The sequence below is a fragment of the Canis aureus genome, chromosome 37 (assembly GCF_053574225.1).
Source record: "Canis aureus isolate CA01 chromosome 37, VMU_Caureus_v.1.0, whole genome shotgun sequence".
NCBI classification, from domain to species: domain Eukaryota; kingdom Metazoa; phylum Chordata; class Mammalia; order Carnivora; family Canidae; genus Canis; species Canis aureus.
The window spans coordinates 19,394,268-19,421,738 of record NC_135647.1 but is presented as its reverse complement, the minus strand read 5'-3'; the positions used below and the strand labels follow the sequence as shown (position 1 = coordinate 19,421,738).

General features: G+C 56.2%; 2 protein-coding genes across 18 annotated transcripts in view; one reads left to right on the top strand and one right to left on the bottom strand.

The window, feature by feature from the left end:
* The window catches only part of RREB1 (ras responsive element binding protein 1), a 177,377-nt gene extending 170,904 nt beyond the window's left edge, over positions 1–6,473 (top strand). For all 14 annotated transcript variants that reach the window (XM_077886012.1, XM_077886010.1, XM_077886009.1 and 11 more), the window contains 2 exons: positions 607–1,416; positions 3,085–6,473. In XM_077886012.1, the coding sequence (XP_077742138.1) occupies positions 607–1,416; positions 3,085–3,581 (1,307 nt within the window). In that variant the 3' untranslated portion in view covers positions 3,582–6,473. The remainder of the gene's footprint in view (positions 1–606; positions 1,417–3,084) is intronic.
* Positions 6,474–15,386: 8,913 nt separating this feature from the next.
* Positions 15,387–27,471, bottom strand: part of SSR1 (signal sequence receptor subunit 1) — a 38,762-nt gene continuing 26,677 nt past the window's right edge. The window contains exons 9-10 of one of the 4 annotated variants that reach the window (XR_013373731.1): positions 25,374–25,519; positions 15,387–16,091 (exon numbers count right to left, since the gene is read on the bottom strand). Coding sequence is in view for 2 of the 4 variants with exons in the window: in XM_077886083.1 (XP_077742209.1) it covers positions 25,465–25,519 (55 nt within the window). In the remaining 2 variants the exon portion in view is untranslated. Of the gene's footprint in view, positions 16,092–18,483; positions 24,214–25,273; positions 25,520–27,471 lie in introns of those variants that run through there. The other 3 variants (XR_013373730.1, XM_077886084.1, XM_077886083.1) reach the window with 3 other exon arrangements.

Genomic DNA, 27,471 nt, shown 5'->3' with positions numbered 1-27,471 from the left:
CGTTAGGACGGTCATTTAAAAACTGGTAGACTTTGCACATCTGGCTTTGCTCTGGGGGGGACAGGTGTAGGGCGAGGCACTGCTTCCAGTCACTGCGTGGGCCCACAGCAGCCAGGGCGGCCGACAGCGTGCATGCACCTCCTCCTGCCCCGGAGCGCCCCCCGGTAATCTGCGGCAGGCGCCAGCGCAGTGCTGCGGGCTCCGGGCCCCCCCTGGCCGCTCCTGGGGGGCCACCCTGTGTGTGTTGCATGTTCGTATAATCTCTCTGCGCTGGAAAAATAACTCGTCCGGCTTAGCTTCCTCAACCTCCCTAGAGCTGCGAGCCTCTGGAATGCACCACCTGTCCTCTCTCGCCGATCCTTCTGTCTGCTGCCCTCAGTTGCTCACACCTTCCTGGGGGCCCGTTGGGGGGGGTGCTGGGCACCGCCGTGGGGGCCAGGGCTCTGGGCGCAGCGTGTCCGTGGAGGCTCCTCTTGCGTCCCAGGGTCACCACTGGCCTCGCGGGGGGGTGAGTGGTGACACGGAGCGGGGTGGGGGCGGGTCCAGCCGAGAGTCCCGGAGGGGGGCCCCGGGCCTCAGCCTGTGCCCCTGTGCTCGCTCCCGCAGACAGCCAGTCGGACGCCGAGACCCCGGCGGCGGCGGGGGGCGAAGTGCTGGACCTCACCTCCCGGGAGAGAGAGCAGCCGGCGGCCGAGGGGGCCCCCCCTGCGCCCATCCAGGCCCGCGAGGAGCTCCCCGCCGAGGAGGTGCAGCCCGGGGACGGGCAGGAGCAGGCAGCCGGTGACGGGCAGGAGCGCGAGGAGCAGCCCGCTGGGGACAGGGACGAGGACGCCGACGGCCCCGAGGACGACACGGTCAGCAACAAGAGCCTGGACCTCAACCTCGCCAGCAGGCTGATGGGCTTCAAGCTGGCCGAGGGCGACGCGGGCGCGGCGGGCGGTGGGGGCCCCGGCCCGCAGGACCACAAGCACGCGTGCCACGTCTGCGGCAAGAGCTTCAAGTTCCAGGGGACCCTGAGCCGCCACCGTAAGGCCCATGGCCGCGAGGAGCCCCGGGAGGACGGCCCGGCCGCCAGCGGAGGGGGGCCCGAGGGCCCGCCGTCCCCCGGCCCGGAGCCCGACGAGAAGCCTCCCGCCGACGCCTCCTCCGAGGAGCCTGCTGCGGCCGACGGGGTGGCCTCGTCGGCATCCGACGCCTCCGGGGAGAAGCCGAGCGAGGAGGCGGACGGCGCCTCGGACGGGGAGAGTGTGGCCGAGAAGAGGTCCTCGGAGCGGAGTGACGACGACAAGAAGCCAAAGACAGACTCCCCGAGGAGCACGGCCAGCAAGGCAGACAAGAGGAAGAAGGTGTGCAGTGTGTGCAACAAGAGGTTCTGGTCCTTGCAGGACCTGACGCGGCACATGAGGTCCCACACAGGTAAGGAGGGGGCCGGAGTGCGGGGCGCCGCCGCTGCCCACGCCTGCCCGACGACCTGCCCGCCCACCTGCCCACCCAGCCTGCCTGCCCGTCCACCTGCTAATCCACCTGCCTGCCTATCTGCCCATCCACCCGCCCACCCACCTGCCCGTCCACCTACCCACCCAGCCCATCTGCCCATCCATCTGCTCATCCACCTGCCTGCCCAGCCCATCTGCCCATCCAGCCCACCTACCCATCCACCTGCCTGCCCACCTACCTGCCCATCCAGCCCACCCAGCCCACCTGTCTGTCTAGGTGCCCGTCCACCTGCCCGTACACCCAGCTGCCCATCTACCTCCCCACCCAGCCTACCTGCCTGCCCATCTGCCCACCCACCCATCCACCAAGGGGCCCTTTTGCTGGCACATGCTGCCCCTGCCACCGCCACCTGAATCAAACACCTCCCCCAAAGCAGCAAGGCCGAGTTGAGGTCCTGAGCAGGCCCTTGGCCAGGTGAAGTCCGGTAAACTCGGAATTTAACCGGTAGTTCTCTTTGCCATCAGAATGTACAGCATACAGGGATGCAGCATGTACCCTCAGCAGCGGTAGTTTTGAGAGCACTTTGGTCAGCCCCCCGAGCCTCAAGTCATCCCAGTTGTAGAACGGGGATGGGGCTGCCCCGTCCCATAGAAGCATCTAGAAGAATGTGGGTGCTGGGTGTTTGGGACCAGCGTAAGCCTGAGGAGGACTGGGGGTGAGGCCTGAGGAGCCAGCAGGTGCTCGGTGGGAGGCACCTGGGCCCCGTCCTCCCCCGTCAGGTGGACAGTTGGCTGCACATGCACACAGCGAGGGGCTTGTCCGTGCTCCTTCTGGAACTCCCCACCTACAAACCCCCCAAAGCAGAGCCATTGTTTTGGTAGCAAGGGGGAGCCCTGGGTGTCCTCGTAAAGCCGAAAGATGTGAACCCATCCCCTCGTCCCCCTTCCCCCCACCCAAAAAAACAACCCCAGGGCTTGCACCTCAGCCTCTGCTTCCCTCGGCCCCTCCCGCGGCAGCCAGGGTGCCCGCATCCGCCCCACGCACTCCTCCGCCCGCAGCAGCTAGGCCTCTGCTCAGGGGATTTGGAGGGCTCTGGGGCTTGGCTCCCAGCAGAGGGATATTCTTGGGCTCCTGGCAGGTGGTGCCCTCAGCTGCTCACAGCCCAGTGTTTGTGAGCGGGACGGAAAGCCCCAGCTGCTCCGCATCAGAACAGAGTGTCTGGTGCCTCGGGCTGACGAGGTGCCGCTGTCCTGCACGGCCCTCAGAAACGGTGCCCCGGCCCTGTGAGGGGGACCTCGCTGCTGGCCTTCCCTGAGGTTTCTCTACAGGCCCGTCTGGGTGTCCATGAGGCGTCCAGCTGGGGACCCTGGTTCCTGCATCCGTGTGTGAAGAACTAGTCTGAGGGATGGAAGGGAGAGGGAAGCGGAGGCGGCCCCTTGCGTTTCTGTTCCTTGTTTTGCCAGTTCAGACAAATAAGAGGGTTCGCCCTGAGTCCGGGTGCGGGCAGTGCGGGGTGGGGGGCTGGCCCTTGCCACCTGCTGCTCCTTTGGCTGCACCCATGGCTGCCACCCACGTAGGCCACGGAGGTGCATGGATGCCGGCGGCCCCACTGTTAACAGACGTGACTTCTTTCTCCCGCCGCTCCAGGAGAAAGGCCCTACAAGTGTCAGACCTGCGAGCGAACCTTCACCCTGAAGCACAGCCTGGTTCGCCATCAGCGGGTCCACCAGAAAGCCAGGCACGCCAAGCAGCATGGGAAGGACAGCGACAAGGATGAGCGGGGCGAGGAGGACAGTGGGAGTGAGTCCACCCACAGCGGCAACAACCCCGTCTCCGAGAACGAGGCCGACGCGGCCCCCCCGGCCAGCAACCACGTGGCCGTCACCCGGAGCCGGAAGGAGAGCCTGGCCGTCGCCACCAAGGATCCCAGCCGCAGGGAGGAGCGGGCGGCGCTTCGGACGGCGGGCGCTGGCCAGGCTGAAGCTGGCAGGAGCGCTGCCAAGGCCCCGCCGGCGGGCAGCCCCAAGGAGCAGGGGTCTCAGGGCGACCCGGGCCCGGAGAGCCCGCCGGCCCTCGTGCAAGATCTGCCCGCCCGTGCCCTGCTGGCCGCGGATGGGGCCTCGCCGCTCCTGGGAGTGGAGTGATAGTTCACCCTGTCCCCCCGGCGGCACACAGATGAAAGCCAGCGGAGCAAAGTGTCCTGAATCTAGATTTCATGAGGTTTCCTCAGTGCCCTTCAACTATCGGGGAGTGTGTGTGTGAGTGAGTGAGTGAGCGAGCGAGTGAGCGAGAGCAGGAGCGGGCCGCCCTGCCCGGTGCCACAGCCTTACACCCCCGTCCAAGAGACGCAGCAGGTGCACACTTCGAGTGCCTTAAGTACTCACCAGCCCTTCGGTGTAGCCTGGGTGTTGTGTTTCCCCAAAATGACTGTTTGGAAAAAAAAAAAACAAAAAACAAAAAAAAAAAAACAAAGCAGATGTTTTAATGAATTATTTGGAGAGGACCTTTTCATTTAAGCATTAACGTTATCTTCTGTATTGGTGTGTCTGAGCTTGTCCTTGCGAATCTGTGATCGTCACATATGTTCCGTGAGCTGGAAACAGAAGAAAAGAAATAACGCCCTTGCATACCCATAGCCAATAACTGGAAGAAAATGATGTGAATTTCATGTAAATTGCCAGAGGAAATACGGATAAGATGTTCTTTTCTCAAATAGACCTTTTTCTTTTCTGTGTTCGCTGCCTGGTGGAGCTGTAGTTTGGTCCTCGGGATGGCGGGATGTGGCTGACGAAGGTTTCCAGCGTGGCGCCAGCCGAGACCAGGAGAGACGCTAGCTTCAGCCCTGTACTCACGTGTTTTCAGCGTCAGACCTGACACTTACTGTTCCAGTTTCAAGACCTCCGTTCTTAACTTCCAGAGAAGAGTTAACGCTGGCGACTTTAACCTATGGAGAACGTGCGCAGATGTCACGTATCTGATCCCCCCCCCCCTTTGGGTATATGTATTATTAATATTATTATTATTATTATTATTAGTTCATCAGTTTGCTGGTCTCTGCAGTCAGCAGAAACAAATGGGCAATATTTGTCCCGGGAGACCTGGGCTGCCCCCGGGTCCCCGCGTGGGCCTGTGCCCGCGGCTTTCCTCGGCACCCCCGGGTGGCAGCTCTTCTACTGTACTTAGACAAGCCTTTCTTCCGTGACTGCAGAATCCAGCGGGGGGGCCGGGAGCGGTCCTCCCTGGCGGGCGGCCGAGAGCAGCCCCGAGAGGGCAGAGAGCAGCCTGGCGGCCCGGAGGCCTGGCCCGAGCCTTACCTGCCTGTGCTACTGTCACGTGCAAAGCGAGGAAGTACTACTACTGGTTATAAAACGCACACGGGAGATGAAAGATGAGACGCAGATTTGTATTTACCTTCCTGTGATGTGGGGTTGGTGCTTGACGATAAACATGCTGTTTCTAACGTTCCTGAAATTGCCTGAACCCCGCCACCACCACCACCCCGGGTGCAAAAAAAAAAAAAAAAAAAAAAAGGCAGGATTTCTACCCCCCCCCCCCAAGCATCCCAACGCAGGCAGTTAGAGTCCCCTCCCTGCAGCCACCGGCAGCGGCGAGAAAGCTAGCCCTGCTGTAGCTGAGCGTGCGCTCGGCACCCTGTCCTGCAGCCGGCACCTCTAGGGTGCCCGAGCGCCCCACGTGCCCCCCCCCACTTCACCCCCACGAGCACGGACACACACGCCCCCTTCTCTCTCCCCAACCGACAGTGGCCAAAATCCCAGCAGCCCAAACTTCAAAGGAAGATCTGTATTCTTGGGATAATGACAAGCGATCTCTTTGCATGTGAAAGGAAAAAGGTCGAGGCATCTATGACTTTTCAGCTTTCCTGGGGAGCTGAACCCAGAACCGGGTCGACTCCAGATGAATACAAAACCAGAACCAATGATCTCCTGTTATCACTTTATACCCGGTGTGGTTTGCGGAGTTAAAAACCAGTTCATGCATCCCTTCGTTTTTTTTTTTTTTTTTAAATGACGATTGTTATTTTTTTTTGTCGTTGTTATTATTTGGGGTATCTTGTGTTTCGTTTTCCTTTGCAACTCTCCACACTAAAACCCGCGACTCTGTGGAGAGAAGCCATGACTTAGCGCTACGCTGCGGTGAGATGTAGCAGGAATGGGCCCGGCCGCGCGGCCTGGGCCGCAGCTCGCAATAATCACTATTGATTTAAAGCTTTATTTAGCCTCCATCTGTACCCTCGTAGTCGGTAAGGTCTTGCCACATTTTATTAGTGAGGTTGAGAAATGTATTGTCTGTCATTCTGTCCCCCTCCCCCCAATATTAAACTGTGAAATTTGTGATTTGTTTAAACTCTGGGTGAATCATAGTATAGTTTGCATGTCCAGCTAATTTGTTTCTATACATTTTGTTTGATTCTCTTTCTCCTCCTCTCAGGGCTTTTACAAAAAAAAAAATAGTATATATATACATATATATATATATATATATATGCATCCATATATATATATATATATATGGATCTTCTGAAAAGTTTTTTGAGGTGCAAGTTTTTCTCTTGTTTTTCTCTTTGATTTATGGACACAATGCTGAGATTCAATCACTACATGAAACTCCTGGCTGTGAAAACAAAATATGAAACCCAGAGCTGTTTCCCAAACAGCCCCGGGGGGAAGCTACGTGACAGTCGGCTGCCAGTTTCAGAAAGATGCATCGTACCTTCCACCCTCTTCGTCTCTGTCCTCTCTTCAAGAAGGAAGTTGATCCCAGTGATTTCAGCCCATGCATTAAACAGGAAACAATAATAAATGTGTAGAATTCATATTTTTCTAAAGGGAACTTAACTGCTGCTACGTGTTATGTACAAAACCGGTTTATGCCACATGAACAGAATCACAAGTTTGGTTTTGGTACTTTTTGTTTCTCTTTGTATTCAGTTGTATAGTACTTCCAAATTCAGAATGAGAAGAAAAGCTGTTCTGTATCAAACCATCTAAGCAATAAATGTTATATTTTAAAAATGACAGATTGCCGGTCACCCGGGCCGTCCTGTCATTTGCTGTCGTCCCACCAGCTTGTCTGGCACCCAGACTGCAGCCTGCGCAGGACTGGGGTCCGGGGCCATCGGGGGACTGTGTGCCGGCTCCCATCAGCCCGGGCCCCAAAAGGAAGCCCTGTCCCCCCCACACCACCCCACACCACCCACAGTGGCTCCTCCAGTCTCGTCCACGCTGCCTTTTCCTCCTCCTGCGGGTGAGGATGGATCGCGTTGTCCCTGGGTGCAGGAGAACCCACCAGGGGGGTGGCCCCGCACGGTAAAGTAGCGAGTGGGCAAAATCCCAGAGTTTCTTTTTTAATTTTATTCATTTATTCACGAGAGACCCAGGCAGAGGGAGAAGCAGGCTCCATGCAGGGAGCCCGATGGGGGACTCGATCCTGGGACCCCAGGATCACACCCCAGGCTGAAGGCAGATGCTCCACCCCTGAGCCATGTAGGGATTCCAAAATCCTGAATTTTCTAAGCCGGGACTCCAAGCCACCCCAGAGGGAGCGGGGCTCGGGGCAAGGGAACCGTGGACAGGGCTTCAAAGGCATTGAGCGTGTTGGGTGAGGTTGCAGTGCCCGTGCTCAGGGGTCCCCTGTGGGGAGGCCCCCCACGGCCACACACACCGCTGCCGACCGGGGCTCCTGAACTTGGGATAAGACGAGCAAACACTGGGAGTGACAGAAGCGCAGCTCCTGGACTGGCGCCTCCAATGGTGGCCTGTGGCCCGCACCCGGTCAGCCTTAAGGCCAAGGGGCAGCCCGGGGCTGGGTGGCCTTGGCAGAAGGCACAGAGGAGGTGCCCAGTGGCTCCCTGGACAGTTCTGACCCCGACCGCGGCTTGGGGAGCTTCCCCCGTGCTCCTCCGTCCGGACCAGGCCCCTCAGCACCTGCACCCTGGACCTTTTGTGCAGAAGGTAGTTTGGGGCTCCCACGGGAATGTACGGCATGAGCTTCATCGAACCATATCTGTGTATTAGGGAAAAAGCTGGATGTGGGTTTTCTCTGTTGGGCCCTCGAAGAATCCCAGTCGGGCGCAGGCAACCCAGGGCTGTCTGAGCCACAGGCCGCCGCCCGCCTGCTGCTTCCTCCCTTCCAGCCCTCTTCTGGACCTTTCCTTTGCCTATCAGGAGGGGGGAATGACAGGAGCTTACGTTTACAACCGGTTTCACGGGGGGCACCTGGGGGGCTCAGTTGGTCAAGCATCTGCCTTCGGCTCAGGTCATGATCCCGGGGTCCCGGGATCGAGCCCCACGTTGGGCTCCCTGCTTCTCCCTCTCCCTCCGCCCCTCCTCCCCGGTCGTGCTCTCTCAAATAAAATCTTTCAATAAAATAAAAGCAGGTTCACCTTTGTGGTTGTCCCAACGTGGTCGGGCCTGTGCTCTACACTGAGCGCGGGGCGGCCCTTCCCAGGGCACCGTCCTAGGCTCGGAGAGTACGGCGGGAGCAAAACCGATTTCTTTCCTTGTGGAACTTGGGTTTTGACGGCGGCAGACAATAAACAGACTAGCGGAGGAGGGTGCAGAGTGGGTGCAAGTGCAAGGGGAAGAGGAGGCCAAGGGGAGGTGGGGCCGGGAGCGCCGGCAGGGTGACCTGGAGGTCTCAGGGCAGCACGCGGCAGGAAGGTCACCCACGCAGATGTCTGGGGAGGGTCCCGGGGGCAAGGGCCTTGGGGGAGCCTGCCGGGCCCCGCAGGAGCCGTGTGGCTGGCAGGGGGACGAGGGCACAGGGGCTCGCCGGCCGGCTGCGGGGACCGCGGGATGATGGGACAAGGGTGGACACGGGGAGGCCGTCGGGAAGCAGTCCGGCGCAGGCCAGAAGTGGCGGCTTGGAGCGGAGCGGTGACGCGAAGATGCTGAGAAGAGGTGGGGGTCGGGGTATTTTCAAGGGGAGCCAGCCGTTCGGGGTGACCTGCAGATCTGTGAGCTGCAGAGAACTCAACGCTTGGAGGTTTACCCGGAACACACAGGCTCGGAGCTTAGCTGTGATGGCCGGATGTCCAGAATTCACTTTAAAATATATATATAGGGATCCCTGGGTGGCGCAGCGGTTTGGCACCTGCCTTTGGCCCAGGGCGCGATCCTGGAGACCCGGGATCGAATCCCACATCGGGCTCCCGGTGCATGGAGCCTGCTTCTCCCTCTGCCTGTGTCTCTGCCTCTCTCTCTCTGTGACTATCATAAATAAATAAAAATTTAAAAATAGAATAATGACCTGCCCGTGGGATTGCCACGCAGGCTAGAAGAGCGGATACCACCGGGGGCTTGGAACAGGCCCTGCGGCCCAGTCAGCAGGCCGGAAAGTGCGGGTGTCTCCTTAGTGCTGCTTGGCAGGGGGGGTGGGGGGGCTCCTCCTAAGGATGCTGCTTGGTTACCGGGTTGCAGAAGCGCCACAGGACACCTTCATCCACAGACAGACGTCGGGGGAGCGGCCTGCAAAGGGGTTTGGGGGAGACGGCTGAGCTGCGTGCGAGGCCCTGGAGGAGGGGAAGATGCTCTCGGCGGTGGGGGCGGGGGGGAGGCCCGGTCCCTGAGCAGCTGTGCACATACTCACACACTGTCCTCGAGGCCCCAAGTCGCCCACGGCCCCAGCGCGCACACCTCCCTCCCTCCCTCCCTTCCTCCCTCCTTCTCTCTCTCCCTCTCTCTCCCTCTCTCTCCCTCTCTCCACCTCGCCTTCTCCAGTTTGACTGAAGGAAGAGGAAGGGCCCCAGACAGAGTCCTGGGGGGCCCCGCCTGCCCCTGGGCCACCCCGCTCTGCTTCCCCGGGGCCGGAGGATCAGGAGGGGGGACGAGGTCCAACGAGGAAATGTTCCCCGCGTGCAGGAGGGGCCAGAGCAGCCCCGGCCACGGTGCCACAGGCCCCACGGGGGCCCACCCCGCCTCGGTGCGCCGCACACCTGCCCCCCACTCGCTGGGAGGGAGCCCCCTGGAGCCGCCCCACTCCGGCCGGTCCTTAGGGACGCCAGGCCTGTCCCCCCGGGGGACCTGGGGGGGCGGAGGCAGGCCCGGCTACCGGCCCGCCGCCTGCTCCCCGCCCAGAGTCGGCCTCCGCGGGCAGCAGGGGCTCCAGGGCCCAGCGCATCCCCGAGGACGCATCCCCGCCCGGGCCAGGCCGCTCCCTGGAAGGTGGCCCTGACGGCTGAGGCGCGCCCTCCGGACTGAGGAACGGGCCGGGTCCAGCTGCCGCCGGCCCACGGGGGACGCGGACACCCCAGCACACACGCCACCCGCACGGCTCCGTGAGTCTCCCGACGGCTCCGGGGGCGGGAAGCAGGCGGGAGGCTCGGGCTGCAGCCAGGCCCTCCTGTGCCTCCAGCTGCTCCGCTCCCGGGAGGCCGCTCCCGGCGGAGGCCGTGGCTTCATTTCATTTATTTATTTTTTTTAAGATTCATTTATTTATCCATGATAGACATAGAGAGAGAGAGGCAGAGACACAGGCAGAGGGAGACGCGGGACTCGAACCCAGGACCCGGGGATCATGACCTGAGGCTGAAAGCAGCCGCTCAACCGCTGAGCCACCCAGGCGTCCCACCGAGGGGGCTTTTAAATCCAAGTGATGCCTGGAGGCACTCGGGGGGCTCAGTGGTTGGGCGTCTGCCTTTGGCCCAGGGCGTGATCCTGAGTCACGGGATCGAGTCCCACATCGGGCTCCCTGCATGGAGCCTGCTTCTCCTTCTCCCTCTGGCTGTGTCTCTGCCTCTCTTTCTCTCTCTGTGTCTCTCACTAATAAATAAATAAATAATCTTTAAAAAAATAATAAATCCAAGTGATACCTGGAGGCACCCGTGGGGCTTAGCGGTTGAGCGTCTGCCTTTGGCTCAGGTCATGACCCCGGGGTCCTGGGTTTGAGTCTCGCATCTCCCTCTTCCTCTCTCTGTGTGTCTCATGAATAAATAAATAAAATCTTTTTTTAAAGATTTTATTTATTTATTAGAGATGGGGGGAGAGAGAGAAAGAGAGAGAGAGAGAGGCAGGGGGAGAAGCAGGCTGCATGCTGGGAGCCCAACGTGGGACTCGATCCCGGGTCTCCAGGATCAGGCCCTGGGCTGAAGGCGACGCTAAACCGCTGAGCCACCGGGGCTGGCCAATAAATAAAATCTTTAAAAAATAAAAATAAAAAAAAAATAACTAAATCAAAGTGATGCCCGGTTGGTAGAGAACCTTGGGAAGCCACAGGACCATGGGAAGAAGATGAAGTAGTGGTCTCGCTGCTCGGATACTACCTTTATTCGCTGAACGCTGCTGTTCTCGTGGGGCCCGACCTGTTTCTCTTCCCTCCTCATCCGGGTCGTGCTGGCGCGGCCGAGCACACGCTGCAGTTCTGTGGTTTCCCTCCCTCGTCTTCACCCGCATCCAGGGAGCTGGGCCGGAAACCCAATCCCTTGTCTCGGGGCAGACACGAGCTGGAGTGAGCGCGCGGGCCGCCCCGGATGCCACGGGCCGCCGGCGAACCCCAAGGCAGATGGAGGGGCTCGCGGGGCGCCCGTGATGCTGGGGCGGCCGCTGAGCTCGGGGGACACAGATGTGATCCGGGTGCCTTCCCCGCGTCCTCGCGGTCCCCCGGGCTTTCCCGTCTCCCCGCTCCTTCGCCGCCGCCGGACCTGGGGTCAGGGCGGTCTGGACGGGGCTCTGCAGGGACGGCTGTGCTGCCCCGGGGCGGCTGCCGCGACAGGCCCTCCGCGTGGACGCCTTCTCCCTCGTGCCAGGCACCTCGTGGGGGTCCCGCCGCCCGGTCGCCCAACCACCGAAGAGAATTTTCTGGACTGCTTGCTAAGAATTCCCTGTCAGACCTACTGATTCTGGATCTCAGGGGGTGGGATCCAGCCTTTTGCATTTTTAGCAAATCCCCAGAGAATTCGGAGGCCTAGGAAAGCCGGAAAATCCGGATTCCAGATGCTCAAGGCGGTCGCAGGCCCCCGTTCCTCAGGGGCCCCTCTGGCCGCCCCCGAGGCTCACGTCAAGGCCAACTGTTTGCGGCTGTGCCTCGAGTGGAGGAAGGCCCCAGAGCCTCCCTTCCAGCCACGCCGCGGGGCCTCTCCTTGCAGCTGCGCAGCCCCCCCCCCCGCCCCCAGGCCTGCACCCTCGCAGGGACCCCTCTTTCCCCGGGGCAGACCCCAACCCCCCGGGAAGGGAGCCTCTGAGAAGCTGTGCCAGGGCTCGACCTTAGCACCGTGTTCCGGGGACGGATGCCTGCAGCTGACTCCCCTGCCTGTCCTCTGGTCCCCGCCTGTCCCCGGCCGCGGCTGGCTGCGTGACCCGGGACCCAGCGCCAGACAGCGCAGAGCTCGGGTTGGAGAGGAGCCCCTTCCTGCTCCCGCCCCCTCCGAGGGGTTCTCATCTGCTACTTAAGGCCGCAGGGCAGGCGTGGGGCTCGGGGAGTCCCTGCGGGGTGCACTTGGCACCTGCAGCCCCTCGGCGGAGCCTGCGGGACATCGCACCTCCCTGCGTCCGGCCCCCAGGGGAGGCGGGGGGCCAAGCCCGGCCAGGGGCACACGGAGCCCTGGTGCTCGCCCCTCAGGGATCAAATCACGAGGGATCCGGGGTGGCGCCCTGGGAGCACTGTACCCCGAGCCCTGGGAGCACTGTGCCCCGAGCACCGCGGCGCCACCGCCCCGGCCCAGGCCCGGCTCCCGGAGGCCCTGAGTGCGGCCCGGTGCTCGAGGGGACCCGGACGCTGCTCGCTCTCCCGACCCGGAGGCCGGGGCCCGAGGCCGGGAGCAAATACAAAAGGAGGGAAACCCCTACCGAACGTTCACTGAGGCTGAGTTACTCTGTGCCATTTTTCCTGTTAGATGTTATCTTTTTTTTCTGACTTTATTTTTTTATTTATTTTAAGGAGGGCAGTTGTTACGACGAGCACAGGGTGTTGTATGTAAGTGACAAATCACTAAATTTTTAAAGAATTTATTTTTTTAGAGCAGTTTTTGGTTCGCAGCAAAACCGGGGAAGGTGCAGGGATCTGCCCCAGGCCCTCGGTCCCTCGCCGGCCAGGGCTGGAATTCCTTGCAGAGGATGACGCTACCCACAGGTCGTCATCACCCAGGGACCACCCAGGGGCCACCCTTTACCCGAGAACTCACTCCGGGTGGTGGCTTCTGTGCGTCTGGGCAAGTGCAACGGGCACGTGGCCAGCACGACAGGGTCGTCCAGGGTGATTTCCCTGCCTGAGAAATCCTCCGGGCTCCATCTAATCCCCCTACCTCCCTGCATTTTGTCTTTTTTTTTTTTTTAAGTGTCTTATTTGATGGGGGCGGGGGGTGGTGGGAAAAGGGCATAAAGTGTGTGCAGATTGGCTTCGTGGGGGCGGGTGTTGCTATGATCTCTGAGACAGGGCGGGGGGGGAGGGTGGGGGTGGCCCTGCAGGGGAGAACCAGGGTGTCCCCGCCTGGGGGAATCACCCAGGAGGAGGCCGGGTCAGGCGGGAGGGGAGCAGGGGCCTGGGCAGCTCGGCGCGCAGGTGTGGCCATTCCTTCCTTCACTCAGCAAGCACAGGTGAGCACCCAGGAGGCTCACCCAGCTAGTAGAGGTGAGCACCCAGGAGGCTCACCCAGCTAGTACAGGTGAGCACCCAGGAGGCTCACCCAGCAAGCACAGGTGAGCACCCAGGAGGCTCACCCAGCAAGCACAGGTGAGCACCCAGGAGGCTCACTCAGCAAGCACAGGTGAGCACCCAGGAGGCTCACCCAGCTAGTACAGGTGAGCACCCAGGAGGTTCACTCAGCAAGCACAGGTGAGCACCCAGGAGGCTCACTCAGCAAGCACAGGTGAGCACCCAGGAGGCTCACTCAGCAAGCACAGGTGAGCACCCAGGAGGCTCACTCAGCTAGTACAGGTGAGCACCCAGGAGGTGCAGGAGCTGGTGGGAGATCCCAAGGCCAGGGAGACCCAGGCCCTGCCCTCCAGAGGTCCAAGACGAGATACAGGCGAGTAACCTGGTGGAAGGATAGCGCTGCCAACGGCAGGGCCCTGGGGGTGCCCAGAGGCAGGGGGACCCTTCGGCTGGGGCCCCAGCTGCTCGGCAGGCTGGCACCCAGGAGGGCTCCAGCAAACGGGGTGGGCGGTGGGTGAGCCAGCCAGGGAGGCCCGTGACAGGAGGGGGAGCCGCGACTGCAGGGTGTGGGGCCTGGCAGAGGGAGGGGGCAGTGGCTGACCGGTGCGTAGGTGGGGACACTACTGGGGCCATGGCGGGGACCCTGAAAGCTGCAGGGGTGATGAACCAGGGAAGAGCAGAGTGTGGATGTGGGACTGGGATTCTGGTCAAAGGCCGCTGGGCATCCCAGGTGGTGTCTCAGGGCCGTGCTCTAGAAACATCCAAGCTGCGAGGCGGGGGCCTGAGCGCAGACAGGAAGCCAGGGAGGCAATTGCTGAAGCAGTGGGGACGCGACGGCACCCCGTGCGGGGACACTCAAGACGAGGAGCCAGCCTGCCGACCCGGTGCCGGAATGACACCACACGGGGACGGGCTGGTCTGGGGGCTCGTGGACAGCGGGAGCTCAGTCTTGCTTGACAGCAGGTGACCAAAGTCCAACCGGACCAGGGGCGCCCGGGCTCAGCGGTGGAGCGTCCAAGTCCTGACTTCGGCCCAGGTCGTGATCTCGGGGTCGTGAGATTGAGCCCCGCGTCAGGCTCCGCACTCAGTGGAGCCCTTGGGGGTCTCCCTCCCTCCCTCCCGCCCCCTGCTCATGCTGACACGTGAACAAATCGGAAAAAAAAAAAGAAGATGCATCTGATCAAGCGCAAGTGGCCCAAACGCGGCGCCGCCTTGACTCCTCAGTCCCGGCGCGGGGCCCCCGAGCAGCGCCCCGGAGCCCTCCTGGGCACAGGTGCAGGACGAGCAGGCAGCCAGGCCCAGCCCGCACCGCGACCGGCCCGCGAGTACTCACGGGCCCTCCGGGGCTCTGAGCGCCCGGGGCTGCGGATCCCCAGCCAACGCCCGAACTGGGCACCTGGCGGAGGCCCGGCCCCCTCGGCCCCCTCGACCCCCTCGGCCCCCTGGGCCCCCTCGCCGCCCCAAGTCGCACACTTGAATTCCTGGGGGCGCTCCGGGCCAGGGCACGGCTAGGCAACTGTGACCCCGGGGGCCCGGGCCGCGTTTGGGACACACGTCCTGTGTGACTCTCTACGCACGTGTGTGTCTGCGCCACCTGTCACCTGGACAGTTGTCATCGGCTTCGTTGCCGCCTCTCTCCTGTCCCCAAACACCATCTGCTTTGCTCCCTGGTGTGTGACGCCGCCCTGGCCCTTATCTTCTCTCCAAAGTCCCCCGGGGGCTGCACCTGAGTCCCAGCTTCTCCTCTTGAAGCCTCCCCACCCCTCCTCACCCCTTCTTGCCCCTCCTTGCCCCTGCCCGCCCCTCCGCACCCCTTCTCACCCCTCCTCCCTCTCCTCACCCTGCCCGCCCCTGCCTGCCCCTCCTCACCCCTTCTTGCCCCTCCTTGCCCTTCTTGGCCCCTTCTCACCCCTCCTCGCCCCTGCCTGCCCCTCCTCACCCCTGCCTGCCCCTCTTCGCCCCTGCCCGCCCTTCCTCGCCCCTCCTCACCCCTGCACGCCCCCGCCTGCCCCTCCTTGCCCCTCCTCACCCCTGCCTGCCCCTCCTTGCCCCTGCCCTCCCCTCCTCACCCCCCCATCCCTCCTCACCCCTCCTCACCCCCCCATCGCCCCTCCTCACCCCTGCCGGCCCCTCCTCGCCCCCCTTGCTCCTGCCTGCCCCTCCTCACCCCCTTGCCCCTCCTCACCCCTCCTCACCCCCCCTCGCCCCTCCTTACCCCCTCCTCGCCCCTCCTCACCCTCAGCCCCGAACGTGCTCCCGCTGCGGGGTGCGGACGGGCCTGCCCCGCAAGGCCGGGATTCCCCAGGGCCCGGCGCTCAGCAAGGGAGTCATAGGTGCGTGGAGGCCTTTCAATTCAATTTATTTCAGTCCAGTGCAACTCAAAGCCGTTCAGCTTAATTCACGTCCGCGTATTGGAGGAGCCGGGGCCCGGGCTGGGCACCAGCTCCCAAGCGCAGGCCTCCCCGCGCACCGGGGAGGAGGTGACGGGCCCTCACGGGGCCCCCGCGCGGCCCCGCTCACCTCTGACCGCTTCCCCGACAGGACACTGCAAGCCGCTAAAGGACGTGTCGCGGCCACCGTGTCCCCGGGCCCGTGAGCTCCGATCACCCGGAGCCGCGCGCCTCCTGACCTTCGTCACCGGCTATGTCGCGGGGGAAGAGCAAGCTGAGCTGAATGAATCTACCGCGGGGGCCCCACTCCCCCGCCTACCTGCCGCCGGGGGGGCCACTTCACCAGGACATCGCCACCCGGCAGCGACGCACAGCAGCAGCTGCTGTGCATAAGCCACAAAGCCCTGGTCCCACGCCAGCCCCAGCGGTGACTTCTCGGCGGGAGTCGGTGCGGGATCCAGCTGCGTGGTCGGGTGCGGTCCTAGGTGTCACAAATAGCAAACGGGGCGGCAAGGTGGCCAGTCTCCGGGACCCGCACGGCGGCGGGCGCTCCTGCAGCAGCCGGGGCGAGTGCGCGGCCCGGGCACCCGGACGGGAGAGGCCGAAGCTGCAGGGGAGGTCAGATGGCAGCGTCAGCGCGTCTCCTTCCTCCTGCGCCTGAAACAACAAACGGAGACAGAGACCTCCTGAGGGGCTTCGGGACAGCCCTGGAATCACGGCCCGACCGCAGAGCAGAGGCGAGGGGGCCGTGCACCTGCACCTGCACCTGCACCTGCACCTGCACCCGCCTTCCCACCGGAGACGCTTCCGGCTCCTTCAGCGCCAATGATTTCAGAGGATGAGAGACCCCGAGAAGCCCTCCCCGCGGCCACCCGCCCCCGCCACGAAGCAGACGGGAGACCTAGACCTGGGGCTCCCGTGAGTCCCCAGAGGGAGGCTCCCCGCTGCGCCTCCCTCCTGGGGTTTAGTGAGACTTGCGTGCGTTCGGCCAGACCCCGGCGTAAACAGAAATAAGACACTTGGCCACGCTCCACGAGGAAAGCGGAAAAAGCCAGGCGGCCCGGTGCGGAGAGAGCGGGGGTCCGCTCTGCAAGGGACCCAGCTCCAGGGGAGCCCCACTCATCCCTCCATTCACTCAGCAACATAGTGCGAAGCGCCCGCGACGTGCCAGGCCCCGGGCCGGAGCGAGACGCGGTCCTCGAGCTCCTGGAGGGTGTGCGGCGGGGGGGGCGGGAGGCGGGCGCCGTGGAGCCCCCAGAGCTCACTGCGGGTGCCTGAGGGGTGGGGGGGCCAAGAGGTGACCTGCACTCCGAGGTCCAAGGACTAGGTAAGATCCCACCTGCCCCGAGCCGACAGTGCTCCTGCCTCGGCCCCTGCTGCTCCTGCTCGGAGGGCCCGACCTGACTCGGCACCCGGGCTCCGGCTGGGGGACACCCTGTGCCTGTGCTCCTCAGAGATGCTTGGAGGGTCCCCAAAGACTGAGGGAACCTTTCAGGTTAAGAGAAACCGAGGAGACGTGACGACTGAATGTAACCGGGGATTTTGGACGGGCCGGCGAGGCAGGGCGGGGACTGTCCCTGGGAGCCCGCGGGACACGGCCCATCGCCCGGGCCTGGAAGACCTGGGGTCGTGCTCCCCCTCCTGACTCGGATAATGGCCCTTTGCCTCCGTGCAGGAATGTGCTCCGAGTCGGGACTTTATCCCCCGCGAGCTCAGGACCAAGGGGCACGTCTGCCACCCGCTCGCCAACAGGGCAAAGTGTGCGTGTGCGTGTGCGCGTGTGCAGGAGGCAAAGTGCCAGGTAATGGCCGGGGTGAGGGGTAAGGGTACAGGGGGTTTGTACTATTTTGCAACTTTTTTTGTACGTCTCAAAGGACATCGGAATGCAAGGCTGCCCCCGAAGCTGGGTGCTCAGCGCAGGCCCCCCGGCAGCGCCGGGGCTGGGAGGCCACCCGGCGCGGGGCGCGGGGAACAAGGTCAAGGCAGGGACTAGCGGGAGCGCGGGCTGGACGGCCAGGCTGCGGCACACGGAGGACCTGGGCTCCCCCCAGGCTGCGGGGACCTGCCGCTTGGTGTCACGCACGGGAGGGGACGGGAGCGGGGGCCAGGCCGGCCTCCGATGGGCCAGCCGGGCGCAGGGGCTCCGGGCAGGGACGGCACCGGGACAGGAAGCGCCGAGCGAGGAAGTGGTCTCGGGAGGAAGGGACCGAGCCCGCGTCGCTGGAGGGGCCCGCGGACACGGGTGGCCCCGGAGAGGCGGGCGCGGCGGCAGGGCGGTGGGCGGGCTCCTGGAGGCACCCCGCGGCCACCTGCGCCTCGGCCCCCTACGTCCCGGTGTACAGGGCCGAGAACCTCTCATAGGGCGGGGGGCCTGGCGGCGGCACGAGGGACACCAGAAGATGCTCAGAAGGGCCCCTGGATGGGTCGCGGGGGTGCTCAAAGGGCCAGCGGCCACCACTGTGTCCCCACCATCGCTGCTCCGGCTGCCCTCTGGGCACCCAGCAAGCGGGCAGGAGCAGCAGGAAGGGCAGGTGCACGGCCCCATTTCCGCGCCAGCCAAGGCAGAGGGCCAGGGCCTGGCTAACCGTCACGGCCTGTGCTGCAGAGGCCACCCTGCCGTCCAGCTAGTTGGGGGCTTCCCAGAGGCCGCGGGCCACATCGGCTCATCACTCTGCACCGGGTGGTGCCTCCAGGTGGACCCCAGGCTCTCCGGGGCACGCGCAGCATTAAAATGCAGCTTCCCGGGCCCAGAGCCGGAGGCAGCAGCTCCAGGACGGTGCCCTGAACACCCCGCTTTAAGCAAGCCTGCCCCGTGCCCGCATCCGCGAACACCACCCAGGAGCACGACACCATGGGAGAAACGCATCTCGGGGGAGACAACAAAGGGCAATTATTCCCATCCTTGGTCATAAATAATCATTTTCGACCCTTACGTCACGATTTTAAGTGGCTAGATTTTTTTCCCCTCCCCTTAATAAAGACAGTATTCCCTTTAAAAAAAAAAAATGATGGGAGTATTTCAGAAAAAATAAATCCAGGTCGGTCGAAGTGGTTATTAGGACTTTTTACTTTAGCCTGGATAAACGATGACCGTCGATAAAGGAAGGAGGGACGGGCCCCTTCCAAGACACGAAGGGCTGTCAGGAGGGAGCCAGGAGACCTTGTCCTAAGATGATCTGGACAGCGGGACCGCGGGGCACAGGCCACGAGGCTGACTGGGGCTGACGAGGGCATCGCCGGTCCAAGGATGGGAGTGGGGCCCGGCCCAGGGGACGTGTCCACGGAGCGGGTTACGGAGGACAGTGCTGCGCGGGGCAAAAAGCTGGACCGGGTAACCCGTGAGAGCCTGTACGACTCTAATCATGCACGAGGCTCCGTTAAGTGCAGAAAATAATGAGAGGACCACACCTTTTAAAGAGAATTTCACAGTTCTGGGGCGGGGGCGGCGGGGGGGTGGTTATTAATGATGCATTTTAGTTGGCTGACACACGAACATTACTTTCCGGGGAAAACAAACTTACTTCTAATGAGTGAAAATTAGGGTTACTCGGGACCAGGCACTGGGATATGCTTTTTCACATGCAGGATCTTTAAAAAAAAATTCAACGCCACACCTGACGTGTAATGAGGGCTTTATAAATATCCATTGGATGTTAGGAACTAAGAACCTCTCACTGTTAGCCCATTTTACAGAAGAGAAGGGGGATGAGACCAGTGGAAAGTGGCTCGTCTAAGGTTATCCAGCCGCTAAGTGAGCCTGGAGTCCGAGAGTGGAGCCCAGTAGCTAGTAGCCGTCATGCTGCACGATGCCTGGGCCAACTATTGGGTTGTTCACCTGGTGTGTGTGTGTGTGTGTGTGTGTGTGTGTGTGTGTGTGTGTGTGTGTGGACGCGATGGAGGCAGAGCAGAGGTGTGGCTGGCTTTGTCCTGACACCGTTTCTCCTCTGGGGAAGGAAGATGAATCTACAGAACCAGCGCCCTGACGCACAGGGGGTCTTTTACAGCAGTCATCGTCTTTCTACTGACACGATCATTCAGAAGACGTAAGAGCCCGAACTCTTTCTTTGACATCTTAGCAAAAGCAGTATTTTTCACTTTAATTTGATGTTTCAGTCTTGGGGTGGGGGGTGGAGCACAGGCATGGGCTGCATTGTCCAGAGCAGGCTTCACTTTTCTAGCAACGCCCCGGGGCGGCCCCGGCGGAACCTCCGCTGCTGCGCCAGCTGTCAGCAGCAGGGGGCAGCACAGCACACCATGCGGGCAGGTAGCCTGGCCACGCTGGGCATCAAGGTTGACCTTTACAAGGGTTTCCTATTATTTGGAGAATTCTAGAAGAAGAGTACTACTGATTTAAAACCAGGAGATTCAAAACACAGAAGCACGTAATTACTCCCTTATTACAAACTCAGTAATTAGAAAAAAAGATCTTAACACAGCTGGTCTCTTGAAACACTTCAAAGGGGGCTCGCACTTCTAGTTTTCTTGGGTCTCTTTCCTCACGGTGATCTTGTAACGGCTGGTGGGCACCTTTAGTGCACCTAGGACAGCTGAGTTGTCTCAACTTTGTATAATTTGCTACGTTATACAAAAAAAAATTTAAAAAATATTTAAGGTTGCAATTCACTCCCGGTTTGGAAACCGACTTCATTTTGAAGCTACAGCTGTGATTTCTCTATCGTTTCACCCCCTTTTCTAGAACTCACCTACGAGATTTCAAATGAGCCAGTTACAGCAGCTCTCGGGCACTTGCTTGCCTGTTTCCTGAGTTACTGTTTTGGTAAATGCTTCCTGTTGGAGCCACTTCGGCCTCTTACTCTCTAGAATCCGTAAGTCGCAGTCGTCTGCCAATGAGCCTGGAAGTCTTGTGCAGGTGGGCACAGGTGACGCCAAGACTTGGCCACAGCAACTCAACCTATTTTCTCCTGGGTTTTCAGGGAATGGTGACCAGGCTCCCATCTGGAAAACTTGAGGGAGGCAAGCGGATCATGTAAAGGTTCTGGACGCAGGCATGTCTGCGTTCCCATCTCCGCTGTGTCACTTAATAGCTGAGTGGCTTTTAGTCAGTTATTTGTGTATTCCAGTTCCTCATCCTTTATAAAATGAGGATATACCTACTTCACTGTATGGCTGGGACTGTAAATCGTATTTATTAAAACGTTTAGCATGTGTCGGGTACTGTTTCAAGACTTGGTGATCTGGTAAATATAACTCTTGCTCTCATGAAGCTTCTGTTTCAAGTGGGGGTGACAATGGAAGAGGGAGGTAATTTCTGATAGCGGTGAGGGCACAGAGACCATAATAAATGGTGGTGTGATGCAGATGCTGGGGTAGATGCCTTGGACGAGGGGAGCGGGCTGGGGAAGGCTGACAGGCAAGGATCACATGTGGGCTGGGGCCTGTAGAGGGAAGCAGGGGAGGACCAGATCACCTGGGAATGACCGTGGTCTCCATGTTCACACAGGTGTGACTGGAAGCCAGTCAAGGGGCAGGACTGCACTCACTGGGTCACTGTGGGCCCAGGGACAGGGAGCCAAAGTGTGGGGCAGGAGCAGCAGCACTCAACATAGTGCCTGGCACAAACCCAGCTGCAGATGGAGTTTATGGATTTAAAAAAGTGACACATGGGAAGCTGGGGTTCCTTTAAGGAAAAATACTCTCCAGGATTTTCCATCAATAATCTTAATTTTCTCTGAATATGTAAAGTGGTAATACATCCAAGTTTTAAAAACTGGCTCATTTTATGAGCTACAGCAAAGCTGTCCATAACCACCGTGATTATTATGCTCACTGTAGGAGGTTCAGATAAACTTAACTCTGGTTTCTTCCATTATAAAATAGACGTGTATCATAAACATTTTGAAAAAGAAAAAAAAAAACCTGCCACTCTATCACAAAAACTGCTTTAGCATTTTATATGTATACTGCTCTTCAGACTTTGAGTGTTTCAAGCATTGTGGACAAGAAATTAAAATACTGGTTCTTATTGTCCTAATATTTTTTGATTTCTCATTTTTTTCCTTCAGCAAAGACTAAAAACATTACATAGCTACAAACACTGTATCTCCAAAGTTTTTTGGAGATCTCCATACTTTTTCTATGAAGAACACATGAATTCAGCTCTACTGCGTACAACACAATCTTGAAAAGGAAATTCTAGGTACTGCCCTCATCAAGATAGATGAGCAAGTTAAAACAAAGACACCTCTCTGCTTGTCTAAAAATGTTTAAAAGGTCAAGATATGCAGTCAGTACAATTATGGGAACCCAAACTCTCAATACACATGAGTATGGGGAGAAGGGGGGATTTATGACCAGCACCTGAAAAGTCTACTAGCTGACAAACAGCACAAGTAAAAGTCATCTTATGTCGTCTTTATCCTAAAACAAGACTTTGTTACTTGAAATGTCAGAATTTTAAATGCAGAGAATGTGTTTGGCTTTTTCTTCCCTACAAATTCCAGGGGGGAAATTAAGATCAATGTTATACTTCTTTTTTTGCTTAGTACTTCTGATTCACTTTGTGCTTCTCACCTTTAGGACCTAGTAATAATATGCAGTGCCACTTTAGGAAACATTCTGTACTGTGTACAAATACTTCCGAGACCAGCTTTATTTAATTGGGGGATATGTAAATATAAAAAGGTGCATTTTACAAGACAGCAGACCAGTTTAGGCGGTAGGTTAGACCTATGGAAATAACAAGGAAAAGAGGTGCTCTGGAGTTTACCAAACTGGAAAAACTGAGATTTCCAGATACTCATAGAGCAAGAACGAACATTTCTCAAAGGCACACAAGAATGTTAGGGATTAATCAGGCCCACTTTCATTAAGCAGTCCTGAAAGAGAACATCCTTATTGGACAGTCACCAAATAAAACCTGCAGAAGAAAGCTGTCATAAATAACTCGATTAAAATACACCACTAGAAATCACATTCCCAGGCTGAAAGCACTAGAAACTAACGTAGCAAACCCAAGACCTCCTGCAATTAATTAGGAAATACAAAAAACTATTTGGAACCAGAGGTATTTTGCCTACAGTGAATGAGTTCAGATGTCTTTCAAGCTCTGAAATTGTTAGATTTTGAAATTGAGAGAATTGCAATCTAATTTATTAATTCATAGCAGAACTAAAATTAGTAAGAATTTATTAAATACTTATGGGCAAATGACTGTACTTGGACTTTTTCAGATTTCATACTGGACAAATGGGAGCCGTGTTACTGGAAAAGTGGCAAGAAGTTAGGTTGGGGAGATCGGAGGGAAATAAACATCTGAGGCTTGTTTTTTCGGGGTTACAATAGAAAGTTTAAGTGAAAACCAATTGCACACAGGTGGTTCCAATGACACCAGGAAACTAAGGGAGGACTGAGGTAATCAACAGCGGATGAAGCTCTCCAGAGCCACTACAGAGAGGACAATGAGCCTGGGGTGTCAGTTGGTGTTAGTGGAGACATGAAAAGAAGGCAAGAGCATCGTCACAGAAGCTAAGGGGAACTCTGAAGGGGACTGATGGTCAATGGGTTAAACGCGCAAGTCAAGGCCAGAGCACAGCAGACTGGCAAGTAGGGAACCATGAGACCCTGAGAGCAGGTTTTTGGGACAGAAGCTAAATTGAAAGCCTAATGAAAATTTACAAGACTGACAGCCTAACGAAGAAAAAGAGGCCAATAGCGTCTAATACTTTGTCAGAGAAAACAACAAAACAGGAATGCAGTTAGAGGGGCAAGAGAAAAGAGAATCCTGCACAAGACTTAAGACAGGAGGGTTTCCATACAGTTGCACACAAAAGAAAGAAACTCAGAGATGATGAGGATGCTGGGAAAGGAGGTGCATATGTGGAGACCCAGTCTCAAGATCTGGAAGACAGAATCTGATAGATAGGACAATGAAGGAGGCCCAGGCATAGCTCTGAAAGGCTTGTGCAGACAGCGGTCAGCCAGCCAGGTCCTCACAGCACAACCAAGGCGGCGTTCAATCAGGATTTCTCCTTGCAACCAGACGGTCAGGTCATTAGCCATGTGAAAAGTCACTGTAGTGACCAATGATGGGTCACAGCATCTTACCGGTGGTCCTGAAATGAGATTACTTCCAGGCAGAGGCTCCAGGTGGAATTCAACTAAGGAGTCAAGATACAACCCTCCATACTACCCCACAGAGTCCTCCTCCTCCTGCCACTACCTTCTTGCAGCCAGCTTCAGGACAGGCAGTCTACAGGCCGGCTCTGCATCATATTTCCTGCTTAGTGGAAATACAGAGTGCCAGCAGCCTACAGGGGTGCACTGAAATACATTAACCAGTATTTTTAACCATGAGAAGCTCACTCGATTATGAAGTATTAAAATACAAGACCTTACGATACACATGACTGTAATAATAAACTGCTCAAGAGAATTCAGTGGTTGAAGTCCTGTTTTCACGTGTGCTGAGGACCAACGGCTTTAAATCTTCTACCTTGGATGATGGCAACAGGTCCTCTCCAAAGAGCCACTGTGCAGAGTATTTATAAATCTTGACTTCTGGCTGTGATAGCACCAAAAAAAAAAAAAAAAAAAGAGGTATCTACACCTCAGAGAAAATATCAAGCAAATCCTAAGCGATGCAACTAGAACACAGGTAAGTAAGTATATTTGTGCATTGATGTGAAAGCGCTCCCTCTCCGAGGATTCACAGGTCTTGTTCCAGCAAAGCTGGAGGCAGCAATGGACCAAATCTGCACCACTGGTGCCTCTGGGCTCCTTGAAGCAGGTTCATCATGGGTTGCGGGGTTACATAGGGCAGCTGTGAAGATTAAGTAAGAATTATGTGGAAGAACAGGCTGTTCGCTATACATACACCTGCTCCATCTGAACAGTATTCTTGACTGAAATATTTCTCACACTCCTAACATGCTTTTAGAACCGCAGCACCTATTTTGACAAATGTAAAATAGATGATCAAATGGATTTCTGAAAATACACGAATAAGACGGATTCTCCTTGGGTAGCTCAGTGTGAAGAAATTCTGAGGAACTTCAGAAATGTTCTGAACAGCGATGCCATTACTGGAAAACATGCAGCTGCTCCAAGTGTTCTGAAAAAGGTAATTTCCGATTTGACGGGCAGGCTCTAAGAGGTAACAATAAACTCCCCTTGGCAGCCCTATTACTCTGGTTCATTATCATTTCCAGAGAGCTAGCCACATCACATGTCCATCTTAAGACTTTCACTCTTTAGCTAAAAAAAAAATACCACCATTTAGTGTTCCTATACAGACCTTAACTACTAATCCACATCCGAGTCCAAAAAGTGCCATATCCCCCTCCCCTTCATATACTTCAGGGGAGGTTGCAACAATATGGTGTTCCACAACAGCAGCAGCAATCACTTACGTGGTCACGACTCGCCAAAGTTCTGAACAGCTAACAACTCTAAAAGGCAGGCACCCAAGACTGAAGCCAGTGAGATGACGTAACTTGGAGAGACAGCTGGGACTGGGACCCAGGCAGTCACGCAGAAGTCCATTCTATACCTTAGTTCTTTTTGGTTTTGCTAACTAAATTTAAGGAAGAATCACTTAATAACGTTGAATTGAGTTTATTGTTACCTCTTCGGTAACAGAATCAGACGATTTGGGACTGACACTTTGTGTATCTCTCAATTTAAGAACACATCAAGACTCCGAGATGAGCTGCCTTCCCAAGGTCACCGCTGCTTAGTGGCCAAGGTGGACGATATCCTAATCCCAAAGCTAGCATACCATACCACCTCTCTTTATTCAACCTCAGAGAAAGGCAAATGATACTGGGTTATCACCAGGAATATTTCTAAATACAATCTCATGGAAGAACAACAAGTAAAAACTGTTTCTCATTCTTTCTTTAAACACTTGCGATAAGGTTTCCACGTGACAACTGTAAGCTAGAAACTGGGGATAAAAGGCAAACAGGACGCAGAACTCACAGTCCAGCAGAGAGACAGACATATCACCAAGGGGACAGATCATCACACGTCCTATAACAGAAATCCATGTAAGGGTTGTTCTTCAAGTTTTCTAGATGATCCTGGACTTTCCAGTGCTCCATGGTGTCCAGTAAGGGAAATCCACACTTGAACAGAAAGAGGACAGAAGCCTCACCTATAGTCCCAGTTTTGTGTAGTTGTATAACCCAAGAAAGAGTACAGCTGACCCTTGAATGCAGGGTTTGCGGCGCTGATTCCTGTGCAAACATAACCACTAATAGCCTACTGTTGACAAGAACCCTTTCCAATAATATAGTCAATTAACACATATTTTGTATATGTATTATATATGCTATCCCTACAATAAAGCCAGAAAAAAAAGTTCACTAAAATCTAAGAGGAAATACATTTATAGTACCATATTGAAAAAAAATCCATGTGTAAGTTGTCCAGTGCAGTTCAAACCCATTGTTAAGAGGTCAACTGTACTTCACTCTCCTCTTTTAACATGGATATGAATCTCCAACCCTTTAAAACTTGAAAAACCCACCCAAACTACCATATTTTAAAGAAAATATTTTTAAAGACCATGATTTTGTTAATTAGGGGTACACTTAATTAACAGGTGTCATTAGGTGTCATTACTGAGATTAAGTAGGGGATTGCAGAGAACTGAATTATATAAAAAATTTCAAAAATTACATAATATACACCACAAACACACACCCAAATCAATTTAAAAAACAGCTCAAAGACTCTTTGGGGTTTTACAGTGTTCTGAGGTTGAGTGGCATTTATATACTATTGTATAGTACAAGTATAGATATATTCAGTACTTTATTGGAACTTTCTGGTTGCCGAATTCTGGAAAACCAAGTATTTGTAAGCTGCCCAAATGGTTTTATAAAACTTCCATCTTAAACATGATGCTGAGGAAAGAATGTGGGACTTTTTAGAAAAAGCTCTGAATCTATTTAGAAATCTATTTAGATTCAATATATAACACCTTGAACAAGCCACCTAAACTTGGGGGAGGTTTTGTTTTTTCCATCTATACAGGGAAAATCACCTTCATTCAGGGAGTTTTTGTGAAGGTTTCTTAGACAGTGAATGGAAAGGCCCAAAAGAACACAATCCATGGCTGATGTTTAATAAATGAGTTCCTTTCCTACCGCCTTTTAAAAAGCAGCTAAGTGGTACCCGAACCTCACAGCCATAATCCTAAATGATTACAAAGTCTGAAAAAAGGGAAAACTTCAGATTCTATGTAGAATTCATTACTATAAAAGTCCAGGCTGCTTCTGTGTGAATAAAGAATAAAAACCATACAAATATTAACTAGTAAGGTTCTTAAGAGCCCCTAAAGAAACTGCTGAGATGTTTGCAGGTCAGTTAAGTCCTGTTCCTGCCTCCTACTATCCTAATATTCCGCTTATGCTAGTAGTAAGGGGGTGACAGGTCAGGTGGCTCTTCACTAAGCTGGAGATACTAGTTCAAAGTAGGATTTTATTTAGTAAAATTAGAACAAACGTATTAACTTTACAGCTATAAGTGATGCTGTCCATAAATGTGGCAAATAACTTCAAGTATACCTGGAAATACAAATTCCAATTTTTAAATTTAAGCTAACGTCTAATTTTGGAACTAAAATAGTGAAAAACCAAGGATTGTAACCTATCAAAATCTTGGTGATTTTGTGTGGATTGCCAAGTTCAATGCAGAAAAACCAAACCAAAACAAAACCCATCATTATTTAAATGCACTAACCAAATTTCTTTCTTCTTCCAACCAAGGGTATGAATATCAGTGTACCAAAAAACATGAATTCTGTATGACAGACTGGTATGTTAATTTACTATGACTGTGCCTCCAAAATACTGTAAGTCATTAAACAAAGATTTCAAGGTCACATCACTACCATTAAACTACTCCTCAACAGAGGCAAATACGATTATAGGCTGATGGACTGCAAATACACGTTTAAGGCAATGGCTTTTTAGTGTTTTTTTCTTAGATCTAAATTTGCCTTTTCCTATCAAAAATCCCTGTTTTCTGAAACTTACTGAAAATTAAAAACCATGAAAATCAAGTACATGTT